At 42.0% G+C, this 16,449-nt stretch overlaps 1 protein-coding gene and 1 pseudogene across 2 annotated transcripts in view; one reads left to right on the forward strand and one right to left on the reverse strand.

The window, feature by feature from the left end:
* The window catches only part of NEK4 (NIMA related kinase 4), a 111,509-nt gene extending 95,725 nt beyond the window's left edge, over positions 1 to 15,784 (forward strand). For both annotated transcript variants that reach the window (XM_077452200.1, XM_077452199.1), the window contains 2 exons: positions 10,171 to 10,304; positions 14,347 to 15,784. In XM_077452200.1, coding sequence (XP_077308326.1) covers positions 10,171 to 10,304; positions 14,347 to 14,439 — 227 coding nt within the window. In that variant the 3' untranslated portion in view covers positions 14,440 to 15,784. The remainder of the gene's footprint in view (positions 1 to 10,170; positions 10,305 to 14,346) is intronic.
* LOC143928524 (U2 spliceosomal RNA) lies at positions 465 to 572 on the reverse strand (annotated as a pseudogene).
* Positions 15,785 to 16,449: the final 665 nt, after the last annotated feature.

The raw sequence follows: 16,449 nt of genomic DNA on the forward strand, positions 1-16,449 counted from the left end.
CCCTCCTCCATTAGGCCGGGAACACGCCCGGCGCACGTGCACGAGGGCCACGGGATTCAGGGGGGAAAGGAGAACTCCATCTGAGCTGGACCACAGCAGCCCCCACCCCAGACAGGAAGGCATGAAGATCAGGAAGCTTGGTGAGAGCCCTTTACCATCAGGCTCCACCGTCGCTCCCATCACTCCTTCCTAATTATATTCGGATGTACTAACCGGCACTCCCCCTTAGCCAAAAAGAGTAACCAGCGTTCCTTTCCGAAAAACTGCCCGGGGCTAGAACTACCCCAATCCAGACCAGAGGCCGGGAACCCGGCCCTCTGGATCCGACCAGGCAGCACCTGCCCTCACCAGGGGCATCCTTCCAGATGGCTCAGACTCAACCATGCATCGGCCCCCAGTTTACTGTCGGGCAGCACGACGTGGCCCCTACCGAAACCATCCTTCGGGATGCAAATTACACCATCGGAGAGCGCCACCCAAACCCTCTCAAATAGGGATGGACCAGCGCCTCCTTTGGCAACTGATAAGAACAGATACTACACTTGATCTTAGCCAAAAGGCCGAGAAGCGGTGCCTATATAACCCACTATGTAATGAAGCTCCTGTGTCCCGTGATGTATGATCAAGAAATAGATGTATGTATTGAATATATATTCATGCTGATGGTGACTGCTAGTACTAAATGAAGCCATATATGACAAACTAGTTATGTTGGGTGTTTGTGTTCATTCAGAACCATATATCAGCCCAGTTTCATTCAGCAGGAGCTCCTATATAGAAAAGCAGACAGCAGATAGACTCTGAATTAGAGTGCAGTTCAGACAGGTGTATCCTGGAGAAGCAGATAGCAGCAGTAGTTCTATGCAAAACAATGTAATGTACGATGCTGTAATTAGAGCACAATTACTCAATCTTTTCAATGCTTGCTGCTTCAACGTAGAAAGTCCATTCCAAGTGCTAATTTTCCAAGGTGAAGTGTAAAGATATTAGGGGAGATAGCTCACAGCCTTAAAGCAATCATTGTTAGTAAGCTGGCGATAAGCTGTTTATGCCTTTTTTAAATGGTGAGAAGCATGTATAGAGATAGATTGGAAGGAAGCAAAGTGTGTGTGTGTGTGTGTGTGTGTGTGTATATATATATTTATTATGTGTGTATATGTAGAGCTGCAGATGTTCGTTCTACCTCCTATGAGGTGTATCTACCTTCCTCACACAGCTCATATCTTGTTATTTATAGCTGTTAAGTGCCACACTAGCATAGCGTGACTATAAGCAAGTTGGAAGGGAGATGGCAGAAATAAGCAGAGCTGCAGATGCTTGTAATACTGCTGTAAGGTGTAGTTTGCTTACTGCTTTTCCTCCTTTGCACAGTTCAGGTTTCTTGCGCTTCTCACACAGTTGGCCAAGTTGCTTATAGTTAGGAAATGCCAGGTTAAAGCAGCTGTCAGTCTCTCCAAGGCCTGTCCCGATTGCTGAGATACCATCACATATTATGTGTAAAGACTGCCGGCTATTTGCTGCTCTGTGAATGTGTGTAGATTGGCATGCGAATACGCTGGTTCCACATTCTGGTGTGATGACGTCACTCCATTGACGCTCCGTGGCGGCTGATGATGAAAACATTTTGGGGGGGGGGCGCAAACAAACCTCTCCAAGTTCCTTACCTGCAAACAGAGCCTCCAGCCTGGGCTGTCACTACACCTGATTTTTTTTTTTTTGCCACGTTTGCTGTCGCATGAAAAACACGTCAAATGAAGTGGCATGTCCCTGGAATTAAGTGGAGTGTCCCTGGAATGAAGTGGTGTGTCCCTGGCAGTGGCGGCCCGTCCACTTTACTTCATTGTTTTTTTTCTTTTCAAAATTGTCGCTGTTTTTTTGCTCATAGCGCAAAAAATAAAAACTGCAGAGGTGATCAAATACCATCAAAAGAAAGCTCTATTTGTGGGTAAAAAAGGACATACATTTTATTTGGGTACAGCTCTGCACGGCCGCGCAATTGTCAGTTTAAATAACATAGTGCCGTATAGCAAAAAATGGCCTGGTCATGAAGGGGGGTAAATCTGCTGAAGCGGTTAAACAGGGACCTGGACAATGCCATACACAGTAGTGGGTGAAGGAGAGGGACTTGTTTCCAGGTCAGGGACTGTCTATTGGGGTCCCTGAGTACTGTGATATGCTGTGTATACAGTGGTGGAGGGGTCTCTTGGCATGCAACCAGCATTCTCCCATGTCTCAGTGTAGCATACACACAGGCAGTAGACATGTACAACCCCCCCCCCCCCCTCCCCTCCTAAAGACTTGTTCATGGTCTCCTCACAGCCAGGTATGAGTCTTCCAGCACGCCACACATTCCAAACAGGTAGGCTAGGGAGAGGGGGAAGTGGAGAAAGTGAGAAAGTAAGAAGCTGCACATACATTGCTGGCTTCATTGTATCACCTCTCTATAGACACACAGTGCACTTGTTCCCCCGATCCCTTACTCTCACAGTCTTATCTGTCCTCTATGTAGAGGGCAGAGGCTAGCCGTTCCACACACTCACTGATGGTGACATCCTCTGTTGCTGGCTGCTTCAGAGGAATTCAGTCCCATGCTGTGAGGAGTAAGCGATCTCCAGGGAGGTGAATAAGTGAAAACTCCAGTACGGTTCTGCGAGATACCAGCAACGGGCCCCTTGCTGTCCACAGGGAACCGGAAGTGGTGAAGCAAAAAGCACTGCCCACCATATTCCGCCAATAGAAATAATGCACTAAAGGACAGAGACAAATCACTGTATAGTGGGAGTGTTTGCAGGCGCATCGCTTGCGCCCCGAACATGCCCTAAACATGGGCAAATCAGCTTCCCAGCTTGCAATCAGCTGAGAAGCTTCCCATAGAGCACCGTGTGCCTTGTCACTCTTAAAGTGACCAAGTTTTTATTTTTTTTGTGAATAGATTTGGGGGCGGTGCTCATGCACCCCCTATGGACTGACCACCACTATTGACGCGTGCGTTTCCTCCGCAAATCAGTTGACTTATTCAGAACAGAAATATTTGGATGCTTCTTGTATACTCATTCAGTGCGGGTATTTTGTAAACGCCCTCTAATGTTAAATCATCATGACGACTTCAATAGGTCAAGTTAGCCATACGGTTTGAAAGAGCTCTCTATTTAAAGTGATTGTAAAGTCTTGTTTTAAAAAAAATAGCCCCGATCCTCCTCTTCTCGGTTCCCTCTTTGCTGCTCCTGCGCCCTCCCTCCTACTGAGTGCCCCCACAGTCAGCCGCTTACTAAGGGGGCAATGGAGTGGAGTCACAGCTCTGTGTGTCCATTCAGACATGGAACCCCAGCCCCACCCCCTCTCCCCTGATTGGCTAACTGACTTTGATTGACAGCCGCAGGAGCCAATGGCAACGCTGATGTGTCTCAGCCAATTAGGAGGAGTGTCCCGGACGGCTTAGACATTTGTGGACATATCTGGAGAGAGATGGGGCTCAGGTAAGTAATTAGGGGAGTGCTGGAGAGACTGCATGTTTTTTTTATCTTAATGAATAGAATGCATTAATATAAAAAAAACTTCTGCCTTTACATTTAGGGTTCTTTATAGCTTTTGGCTCCCTCGAGTGGTCATCTTTGCCAATTGCACTTCAAATATAGCTAGTTTAAAGATACTAGATTAGAAACTTTGTAATCTTTTCTAATATTCTCATAGAGTTTGCTACTATAGTTGCTACAAATGAACCACTGTGGAGAGATCATTTCAGAAGAGACGCTAGTTAATATTTCAAGAGTAAGCTGAGATACAACGCACAGACATATTAGATCAGTGGTTCTCAACCGGGGTCCCCAGGGGTTCCGCAGCGATCTGTCGGTCACAGGCAGCTGACAGGAGGATCGCAGACACAGGCAGAGATAGGCAGGGAAGCAGCTGGCACCCTATTGGCTGTAGCTCGCTGTTCTCCGCAGGCCCCTCCTCCCCTCCTGTCCTTCCCGAGTGCTTGCATGTGACATCATCTGGGGTGGACAGGATACGAGGAGGAGGGGCCGAGGGGGAACAGCGCGCCACTGGAGAAGATATGAAATGAGCTCTGAAACCAGCAATAGAAAGCAAGTACTGAAGTGTGCCCCCCCTGTGTCCCCCCACAATGTGCCCAACAGTCTGTCCCTACCCCATGTCCCATGTAATGTCCCCTGTCCCATGTAATGTCTCGTCATGTGCTCTGTCCCATGTAATGTGCTCTGCTCCATGTAATGTGCCCTGTCATGTCCCCTGTCCCATGTAATCTCCCCTGTCATGTGCCCTGTCCCATGTATTGTCCCCTGCCCCATGTAATGTCCACTGTCATGTCCCATGTCATGTCCCCTGTCTCATGTAATGTCCCCTGTCATGTGCTTTGTCCCATGTAATGTGCCCTGTCATGTGCTCTGCCCCATGTAATGTCCCCTCTCATGTGCTCTGCCCCATGTAATGTCCCCTCTCATGTGCTCTGCCACATGTAATGTCCCCTGTCCCATGTAATTTCCCCTGTCATGCAACCCTGCTCCATGTAATGTCCCCTCTCATGTGCTCTGCCCCATGTAATGTCCCCTCTCATGTGCTCTGCCCCATGTAATGTCCCCTCTCATGTGCTCTGCCACATGTAATGCCCCCTGTCCCATGTAATTTCCCCTGTCATGCAACCCTGCTCCATATAATGTCCCATATAATGTCCCCTGTCCCATGTAATGTCCCCTCTCATGTGCTCTGCCACATGTAATGCCCCCTGTCCCATGTAATTTCCCCTGTCATGCAACCCTGCTCCATATAATGTCCCATATAATGTCCCCTGTCCCATGTAATGTCCCCTGTCATGTGCTCTGCCCCATGTAATGTCCCCTGAATGGATCAACTATGCAGGAAAAGAAAGCACAAGTTTCACATTAAATAGGTACCTTTTAATATTTTTTCTTTTATTTAATGCTATTTCTACAAATAATTGTTATCAACAGCTCGCTGATCAATTTTCCGTGAGCTATAGATGTGAACATTATTTTGGGGGTTCCTCAAGATCTCAAACTTTTTGCCAGAGGTTCCTCCAAGGTAAAAAGGTTTAGAAAAACTGTATTAGATGATAGTAAGATTTTTTTATTTTTTTTATAAAATATCTTGCTCCAAGTTCCAGATATTTCCACAGTTATTTTAAAATTATTTATAGATTTTTCTTAGATTAGTCATGAAGGAACATTTTAAGATGTATTTCTATGTTCAGGCCCTTTGTAATTTAAGGTATTTAAATTCTATCCAAAATATCCAGTATTTTTCTTTACATAGAAGAACTATCGTCTTCTAGGGGAAAAGTTCAGTGCAAAAATCCCCTTTATTTTATGTCTATTTGCTTTCCTTGCATGGCATTCTTTAAAATGTTGAGCTAGGGGATTTCTCTTTGTCTTTTTTTTCTTTTTCGTCTTTGCCAGGGAGGTTTTTCCATATCTCTCAGGTGTTCACAGATCCGGATTCTAAGTTGTCGCTTTGTCTTCCCAATGTATAGTTTGATCAGCATGAATTGCTTATCGCCAGCTTACTAACAATGATTGCTTTAAAGCTGTGAGATATCTCCCCTAACATCTTTACACTTCACCTTGGAAAATGAGCACTTGGAATGGACTTCTTACGTTGGAGCAGCAATCATTGATAAGATTGGGTGATTGTGTTCTAATTACAGCATCGTACATTAAATTTTTTTGCATAGAACTACTGCTGCTATCGGCTTCTCCAGGATACACCTGTCTGAACTGTGCTCTAATTGAGAGTCTATCTGCTGTCTGCTTTTCTATATAGGAACTACTGTTGAATGAAACTGGGCTGATATATGGTTCTGAATGAACACAAACATCCATGTTATACACGGCTTCATTTAGTACTAGCAGTCACCATCAGCATGAATATATGTTCAACACATACGTCTATATTTGGAGCGCCACCTTTACCACTCAGTTGAAGTAAAGCTCAAAAGCTTTTCGCATGTCTGAACTTTGTTACTTGCGATCCCATTGTTGTTCCAGTGCATCATAGTGGTTATTTAGGACCGTGCTGTGTCATTCCATAGGCTACTACAGCGAGCATGACACCACTGATTCCACTGGACACACAGTTGGGTTATCACAATAGTTGCTGTCGGGTGACCAACTAGTGCCCTCTATCACCCTGGAAAACCACCCTGATTGATTTTATTACTGTCTGTATGTTTTGTGTTTTATTCTTGGAAGGTATTGCACTTTTTCAAGTGGATGTAATTCTATGCAATTTTGACTACATTTTGTTTAATTAAACTTTTTTTTTATACTACACCGTTTGAATATTTTGTAGTGCCTGCTTTACACAATCTGTACTACCCAGCTGTTTTTTTCCAATGTTGGGAGTGAGCATTGAGCAATTTTCACATCCTAGCAAGTCAGAACGTGGGGTCTGCTAGCTAGGAGTTTTTTAGCCAGGCTTCTGGGGGAATCTAATTGGCCTACAGGTAAAACCATAAAAATAATGATAATTTTACAAAGCTGCGCAGATTTTTTTTTTATTTTAATTTTTTTACTCTACCCCAAGGGCTATTTTCTGGAAAAGGGGGGAACTTGGCATTAACCACTGGTGTTCGTTGTTTCCTGGACTGAAACATACATTTTATTTACAATATTAAAAACTACATATTACTACTACCAAAAACCACCTGTTACCTTTTTGTGTTTTGAAGAATAGCAAAGGTTTTAACTTCTTGTCTGAGTGATTAACCTGTCATATAAGTAAAAAGAGAGGGTATCTTTTTTTTCTGTTGTCCACCATAACTTAACCCCTTGGCTCCGAGCGTACGCAAATATGCTGCCCCACTGGAATGGGCTTTATTCCATGGGGGCCACATATTTGCGTACCTGCCCTTGTGCTGGGAGCACAACGCATGCCACGCACCCAGCACAGAGACCAGGGTCTTGCCAAGAGCCCCGTTCTAATGATCGGAACCTGGAACTCCTAATTCCGGGTCACCTGATCGCTGTGATAGCCTCTGATTCGAAAAAGTGTAGTATTGCTGCAATAGTCAGGAGAATTTATTTTGGGGTTGTTCGTTGGTGGAAGGTTATGTTAGTAGCAAGAAATTTACAGCTACAGTTAAAAAAAAAAATAACTATATATTTTTAGTCCAGTTTTCCTGTGATAAAAAAAAAAAATCAGCAGATATCCATTACCATTTACCACCAAATGAAAGCCCACTTTGTCCTTGCGTTATAATCCACCTGGATGCACAAAGCAGTTGTGGTGATATGTACGGCTTTACTAACACATGGCAAAGTTGAAAACTAAATTGTGCTAGGGCATTAGGATTTGTTTTACCCTTGGGTATGGAGGGGGTTCATTTAACTACTATTGTAACTTTTATTTAAAAAAAAAAAACATTTTATCAACAGGTTTGCCCACACCAGGTGGCTTCCTCGAGGTGAAAATAATATAATTAATAGTTTTTAATTTGCTATAGCATGTCCCAAAAAGTTTTTTTTTCGAAAAACTGCCTAAAACTTAAAGTGCTACTACATATGGTTAAAACCTCAGACTCTATCTGAGATGAGTCACTTCTTTGAACCAGTTCCACATGTTCATCTAAATTGCATCTACAAAGCTTGCAAAACAAATGGCTTTTATCAACAGTCTGTAACTGCTACAGACCTAAAAAGGAGCCAAGAGGGCACCTGTTAGCTACAACAAAACTAACCATAACTATACAGTGAGAGAAAAAGGTATTTGATCCTCTGCTGATATTGCACATTTGCACACTGACAAAGAAATGATCAGGCTATAATTTTAATGGTAGGTTTATTTTAACAGTTAGACAGAATTTCAACAAAAAAATCCAGAAAAACGCATTTCAAAAAAGTTATAAATTGATTTGCATTTTAATGAGTGAAATAAGTATTTGACCCCTTCGCAAAACATGACTTAGTACTTGGTGGCAAAACCGTTGTTGGCAACAGAGGTCAGACGTTTCTTGTAGTTGGCCACCAGGTTTGCACATCAAAGGAGGGATTTTTTCCCACTCCTCTTTGCAGATCCTCTCCAGGTCATTAAGGTTTCGAGGCTGACATTTGGTAACTCGAACCTTCGGGTCACTCCACGTATTTTCAATGGGATTATGGTCTGGAGACTGGTTAGGCCACTCCAGGACCTTAATGTGCATCTTCTTGAGCCATGCCTTTATTGCCTTGGCCCTGTGTGTTTTGGGTCATTGTCATATTGGAATATCCATCTACAACCCATTTTCAATGCCGTGGCTGAGGAAAGGAGGTTTTCATCCAAGATTTGACAGTACATGGCCCCATCCATCATCCCTTTGATGCAGTGAAGTTGTCCTGTCCCCTTAGCAGAAAAACAACCCCAAAGCATAACGATTTCCCCGTGTAGTTCTGGGCTGATTCCTCACCGTCCTCACAATCACTGAAACTTCACAGGGTTAGATCTTGCATGGAGCCCCAGGCAGAGGGAGATTGACAGTTATTTTGTGTTTCTTCCATTTGCGAATAATCGCACCAACTGTGTTTAGGAAATCAATCTTGTCCCTGACATTCTTGGACAGCTTTTTGGTTTTGGCCATGGTGGAGAGATTGGAATCCTGATTGATTGCCTCTGTTAAGCTCCCTGGAGGTATTCCCGAGTCTGGCTCGGGGTGGAATTTCAGAACCAAAAGCGGTAGCCCCAAGCCAGACCCGGGATCGCATCGCAGGATCCAGGAAGAGCTTACTTACCTTATCCCCTGGATCCTGCGATGTCCTCCCCGCAGTGTGAGCAGCTCATCCTCCGCTCAATTCATCACGGAGCCGAGCTCCGTTCCCTGTGAGCGTTGCGACGCACGGGGACAGAGAACGGCTCCAAATTTAAAAAGTGAAACACACACTACACATACAGTGCACTGTAATCTTACAGATTACATTACTGTATGTAATTATTTCACCTCCATTTTGCCCCTTGTGGTTTCTCCAGTGCCCAGCATGCAGTTTTATATTATAAAAACTGTTCTTTCTGCCTGGAAACTGGAGATTGTCCATAGCAACCAAAACCGTCCTTTTACATCAAAAGCGGTTTTAGACCAGCTAGAAAACGATAATAAATTAGAATCACTCGCAGAATTGAGCGATAGTGATTTGTGGGGAGATCTGTCATCAAAGTGAAAGTAATTACGGCGACAATTCTGCAACTGAGAAAATGTCAGTGTTTTTGATTTGATTACATTATTGAATAAGTTTTATTATTATTATTTGATATAATTATTTATAGTTATTTATTATAATTTATGATTTAGTTTTTCAAACTTTATCATACCCAGAATGTCTACTAGACTTTGGTTTGGACAGATTTAAGCGAGTTATTCCTAAGAATTACAGGCCTAAAATATAAAACGCCAAAGTTCCATGCAAAATAATGGTACTGCTTTCAGCACCAAAAATCTGAAATAATCATACTGCCAGGGAGGTTAAAGGGAGTGTATAAAAGGTGTCTTTTATATACTCCCTTTAAGGGAGTGCGCCTAATTACAGCTTCTTAATTGTAAAGGAGACACCTGGGAGCCAGAAAACTTGCTGATAGGGGATCAAATACTTATTTCACTCATTAAAATGCAAATCAATTTACATCCATTTTGAAATGCGTTTTTCTCAATATTTTTGTTGTTATTCTGTCTCTCACTGTTAAAATAAACCTACCATTAAAATTATAGACTGATCATTTCTTTGTCAGTGGGCAAATGTACGAAATCAGCAGACATCAAATACTTTTTTCCCCTCACTGTATATTTCATATCTACCTGATACAGATGGCAAACATTTGTGCTTGACATTCACCACATAGATTGTGATTATGAGCCAGTAATGGCCACCCCTTATGGGGCAAGTGTACCTAGAACTTCCTGCACTACCCCACCCCTACCCATGCCGCTCACTTTACTCCATTGCAGAGTCATGGTGCTAGTGCTAAAGGGAATTTTGTTTCATTGGATGCATGCTGGAGAGGACCGGAGCTCTGCAAAAGAGGTGAGTAAACAGGGCGTATTAATGCAATTTTGTTTAGGGGGGACTAATAATTTGGTTAAAGGTACACTGGTCCTTTAAATTGCTGTGTAGAAATTTGGTAGACAGATGCTGTGCACTCCAACTAGTCTAAGAACATTTTTGTTTTATGCAGATAGTTTAACTGTTCCACAAAAGTTCCGCAGAATGATTGAGGCTTTGAGAACTGATGTTTTGAAGGGTCTTGGAGTGAAGGTCCTGGAACAAGTGTATGATGTCATGGATGAGGAAGATGACAGACGGAAAGAGGTATGTAGAACTTGCGTTTCTATACATGGATGGACTATGAGGGTTTATATTGGATGTAAACTCTTTATTTTGATGAAAATAAAAGTGAGCTGGGTGGTGGGGGGTCGTTTTTATTAAAATGGAGTTTCACCCAAAAGTGGAACTTCCACTTTAAGTACTCCTCACCCTCTTACATGCCACATTTGGCATGTCATTTTTTTTGGGGGGGGGGGGGGGAAGGGTGCCTAGGTTTAAGTGGGACTTCCTAGGCGGTCCTTCCATCTCTGCAATCTTCTGGGACACGTCACAGATCCGAGGAGATTGCCTGTCCACTCGGAGAGCGCAGTGCGGCTCGTACGTGTGCAGTGCGTGCCTGCCCAAGAAGGTGCAAGCTGTCACGGCCTGGCGCCCACAGTTTTTATGGTGGTACCGCTGAGAGGAAGGGGAGAGGCTTCGGGCAGCCGCATCGCTGGGCCGTGGGACAGGTGAGTAGGTTTGTAGCTGCTGACTTTTAATAAACTAACAAAAGCCTGCAACTCTGCTTTAACCACCTCTCTACCACTGTATTGTAAATAAAACAGTAGGAAGGTGGATCATAAGCAGCACTGGAGAAATAAGGCTTGGTCAGCAAGTTTGCCCATTCATTGTCTGTGATCACAGACAAGTATGCAGCAAGTTTAGTCAGAATGTTGATAGATTTACATAGTTGCTTCAGCATGACAGCCGCACTGCTGTCAATGAACTATAGGTCAGTAGTGGCAGCCTCCATATTGTTTCAGTACAAATCTCTTTTTTTTAAGCTGATGTTTTATCTTGACAGGTTATTGTGTAATTACTCTGACTTGCTTAGCACACAGATCTTTTAAACACATACATAATAAAGACTGTTATATCAGATAATTATACATTTGCCCTTTTTGGTAGTCACCCTGAACTCTATTGGGACTATAAGCTAATGTTTCGATTTCCTTTTTTTAAAGTACAAATAAAGGCAACAATTTTTTTTTTTAGTTTATTTTTGCTGTCTGTGCCCCTGTTAATGAGATTCATCCTCTCTAGCTGTCCTGTTTGCTATTATCATTGAAAGTGAAAGTAAAATAAATTACTATATCCAAAATTAAAAATTTAAGTTTTGCCTATAGTTCTACTTTAACACATAATTGCAGACAGGCAATATCAATAAAAAAGATAATTCACTCCAATATTGCTTTCTTCTTACCATTATTATTTGCTATTTGTCTTCACCCAATTGTACTTTCCATTTCTTAACAACACTTCTTTACTTTTCTTTTTATTAACTTGGTTCAAGTGTGCTCTCCACCAGTATGCCTCTTCTCTGTAGAACATTATCATGGTTTTCTATCCCTTTTTTGACTGCATTGATGGCATTAATTTAACATCCGTTTGAGATGCTTCTGAGAGTATTCATCATTTATTAATTGGTGCATCTGACCTGCAATTGACCCTTGTTTGACCTGCTTTAAAGTGGTTGTAAACTCATTAAAAAAAAAAACAACCTACAAGACAAAGGCATAATGAGCTAGTATGCATCGCATACTAGCTCATTATGAAATACCTTAGAACAAAGCTGGTGCAGCAGTCCTTGCACCAGCTGTGACGGGCGACATGTCTCCGGATTGTTACTTCTGGGTTTACGGGCTCCAGCGATGTGATTGTCCGGAGCCCCACATTACCTGAAGAAACGGCACGCTCGGTCTGTTTGTTCAGTGAGCATGTGCTGATACAGTGGATATCTTCTAAACCGTGCAGGTTTAGGAGATATGCACGGTACCTACAGGTGAGCCTTATTATAGGCTTACCTGTAGGCAAAAGTGGTCTATAAGGGTTTACAACCAGTTTAAGAGGGATTTGTATTCCTATAGACTTGTATAGGAATACAAAGCCATTTTTTTTCTTAATTGTCATTAAGAAACACAGGGTGACGTAATTTGGGTACTTTAGATTATGTTTCTGCCTTCAAGAGATTAGACACTGGCATACAAACCTGTAAAACAACTCAGTACATCCACTCCCAGTATGCTCTGCTTCTTTCCTGTGAGAAAAGGAAACCATTTCTTTGAGATCTATCAACATATTTGTTTAGCAAGTTTCTGTTGTTGCTGCAGAGCGAGAGGGATCTATATTGCAGCTTTCCAGATTGTCTGATCCTCTGCATGGTCACAGAGGTTGTGCCCAAATGCCACTGTGAGAAAGAAGCGCAGCTGGCCTATATTGTACTCTTCGGGCACCTAGACACTTTGTGCAGTGTGTGGGTTGCCACAGAGTGATTTGCAAGTCCAGAGCTGTGCTGCATCCATCTATAGGAACCCTGCTCCTGAAGAATCCTTAGGGTGTATGGCACTAGGAGTGCGAAGGCTGTCTGGATAGAGCTTATTGCCCTTGCTCCACTCTTCTGCTTGTCTGCATTGTGGGGCCACAGGTTCACTTCTGGACCACAGCTACAGAAAGTTTACAGCTTTGCCTTTTGAAAGGAACCTGGGGTGTGCTTAATATTGGTTTTAACTATACCCCACAAGGGTTAAGGTTTGAGCTCTGGCCACAACACTTTAGGTCATAGGCCGGTGGTAGGAAAAGAACACTGTGCCATTTTTAAATGTGAAGCCTTCGTACAGGGTTTTGTTTACATTTATTTCCCAAATCTTCAGAAACTCCCCTTTAAATCTTTCAAGGTTATACCTTTTGTCTACACTTTCTCACAAGGTTACCTTCCTCACTGTCATCACCTCCTGAAATATGAGTTTTTGAGTAAGTGATCTTAACCTAAAGAACCTTTTCTTATGCCTATAAAGAGACAAGGTTGTCTTGAGGCCCATTACGTCTTTTATTCCCAGGATGGTCTCTTCCTTTCACCTTGACCTGGACATTTTTCTCCCAATCTCTATATCCTACACCAAAACATCCCAAGGTGACTTCTCCCTGTGCCCAATTTTGGGAGACGTCACTGCCACATCCCTCGGAAGTTGGCCCCCCTCCTTCTTCCTCCACCGCTAGGCCAATCGGAAAGCGTTGTGCGCTTTGCACATGCGCAGTAGGGAACCGGCCATGAAGCTGAAATGCTTCTCGCCCGGTTCCCCTTAGTGGAGATGGCAGCGACAGCACCTGACAGTCAATCTGAAGATCAGCTGGGGTGCCAACATCGTGAGCTCCCTGGACAGGCAAGTGTCCTTATAGTAAAAGTCAGCTGTTTTTCCCCAGGCTGGATGACCTCTTAAATGTAATCTAAAGCCTCATACACACGCTTAGATTTTCGGACGAAGAATGTCCCTTTTTTGTGGCATGCTAGTCTCATGTCGAAAGTGAAGAGGTTATTCACAATAAGAAAATTTTCGTACGACAGAATACAACGTCAGAAATGTGACCTAACGTGTTGAATAGTTGTGTATGTGTTCTATCGTTTCTGAGCAAGCATAGTTTTGCTCTCACGATTTTTTTTGTACAAAAATCGGACGTTGAGTTCACATCCCACAAAAAAATTATAGTCTGCACATCCAGCTTTTGTCTGACAAAAAAGCAAAATCGGCTGTAAAATCGTACTGAAAATCAGCAGACAGCTTGTCATACGAATTTTTGTAAGTAATTTTATGGTAAGTGAAAAATCCTGTTTTTGTGTCGTTTTGGATGGAGTAGGGAAGGGTTAACACATCTTTCAGGTTTTTATTGCTATCTGTGTTCTTATTGAGGAGGCTTACCCTCTTCTTCTTTTTTTTGTCCTGGTGACCATTTTCATAAACACAGCAGAGTCACGGGAAAAGTAAATGTTACAGTTGGGAAAATCTTCCAGTGGAGAATGTTAAAAAGTGATTTTACCCTTGCTTTGTACAGATTTTCATTCACTTGTATCTTGAAGACAGGAAGTGAAAACACAGTATTGACCTTTCCTATCCCTTCCTGTGCACATTACGTCAGCTCCAAAATGACAGGTCCTGTTTAAAAAAATAAAGTCCTGATATAGGTTTTTTTGTTAATATTTAGGAAAGAAATGGTCTCCTATTTTTTTTCATTGCTTTCAACACATAATGTTTGGCTTTTTTTTTTCTTGTAGTTGGGTTTACAGAAGATTCTTGGAGAGAAGTATGATGACTACAATCTGAAAGTTCGGCAGCTTAAATTTTTTGAAGAGAATTCAAAATTTTAGATACATAATAAGGGATTTGCTGGAGCTAGTGCAAATGGGCATTTGAGAACAGTTTGATACATTGTGAAGTGTTAGTGTTTTGAATCCCATGTGACATTGACTGGAGATTGATTGGAGGAATAACACAGCAAAATCCAAACAGACCTCAAACTTGACTGTAACGGATCTCAAAAAAAGCTGTGTTCACTATCCCTAAAACTGTTCTTTTTTTTACACTTTTGATTTTACATTTTTACCAAAAAAAAAATATATGCACGGTTCTGTGTTTTTTTTTTTTCTCTGTGTTGAGAAATTTGAGGAGCAATAGTAGTTTTTAATATTGCCACATTTATACAGAAGGATATTTAGAATCGTGTTCATTTACAGAACAGTTTCACATGACAGGTTTTTTAATGCTATGTTGTAATATAGACTTTTTTTGCATTGTTTAATGTTCTTGTTGTGCCTTACTTAAAGCGGAGTTCCACCCATTTAAAAGTCAGCAGCTACAATAAGTGTAGCTGCTGACTTTTAATAAACACACTCACCTGTCCCATGGTCCAGCAATGCAGCCGCTGAAGCCTTGCTTCTCTTCCCCTCCTCTCTGCGGCACCATCATTGCAAGTGTGGGCACGCACTGCGCATGCGCGAGCCACATTGTGAATGGCCAGGCAATCTTCTAGGACCTGTGACGTCTCCCAGAAGATTGTAGGAAGGGAGGCGGAGAGATTAACTTCCGCTCGGTGCCGCGGCACCAGGAGAGAAAGGGGGAGCAGGGTACCTGTGAAAACTACAAACCCACTCTCCCCCCCCCCCCAAAAAAAAATTACATGTCAAATGTGGCATGTCAGACGTCCCAAGTACTTAAAGCGAATTTTCCATTTTTCGCTGGAATTCCGCTTTAAAATCTATCAATGTTTGTTTCTTGCTCTCAGAAGTACAAAATGTGATTTATAACTTGTCTACCTATGACTAAAGTTGTTGTTTTTTTTTTGTCCTTGTAATAATGTTCTTGTAGGTCAGTGGTCATTACCAGTAAAACCAAAATTGGGTACTGCCCAAGTACAGAATGTTATTGTTGTTCCCTCAGAAGCTATCCCAGGTTACCCACATACATGTAAATTTTTCACATATTGCTTACTGGTTAAAAATACCCTGTTGCCAGACCATTTCATCAAAATCTTTCCATAAGGTTATATGTGTATCTTATTGTAATTTATGTATTTTATTTAGCTGTAAATGCATTCCTAAAGCCCAGAGACTGCTGCTTGGCACCACCATCATGGATGTGATGTCCGTAGCTCCAGCCCTTCAAGGAATATTCTGTAGTATTCTCTTTCGCTCCTTCCCTGGCAGCTACATAAAAGGTCATGTAGTGAGGCAAGGGTTGGGGTGAAGATGGTGAGAACTGTGGTAAGGAATTGATTCTTCTGGAGTAGTAGTAGTAACATTTTCTGGCAAGTTTGAAGGCACAATGCAAGTGATTAAAAATAATTTATAGAAAAGAAAAACATTGCAAGTAAGAACTGATATTTTATGCAGTTTATATAATACTCGACTTTTTTTTTCTATAAATTTGCGTAGAAATAATAAGGGGGTCTTGCTCTTGAAGATAGATCACAATTCTCTCAGGATTCTTGCAGCCTAACATCATCTTTCGCATTAAAACAAAAAAAAAAAAATTGGGCTAACTTTACGTTTTTTTTTTTTTTTTATTCATTGAAGTGAATTTTTTTCCCAAAAAATTGCATTTGAAAGACCGCTGGGAAAATACAGTGTGACATAAAATATTGCAGCAATTGCCATTTTATTCCCTAGGGTCTCTGCTAAAATAAAATATATATAATGTTTGTGGGTTCCAAGTAATTTTCTAGCAACAAATATTGATTTTAACTTAAGAAAGAAGTGTCCGAAAAGGATTTAGACTTTAAGTGGTTAAACTTCCTGCATTTACAGGTTGTTAAAAATTTGGCAGTCTGCAGGGATTATTTATTTACACAGAAGTTCTATCCCTTTGGTCTAAGAAGGAAG

Source organism: Lithobates pipiens, unplaced genomic scaffold, assembly GCF_037356315.1.
Source record: "Lithobates pipiens isolate NorthernLeopardFrog02 unplaced genomic scaffold, aLitPip1_a1.2 Scaffold_23, whole genome shotgun sequence".
Taxonomy (NCBI): domain Eukaryota; kingdom Metazoa; phylum Chordata; class Amphibia; order Anura; family Ranidae; genus Lithobates; species Lithobates pipiens.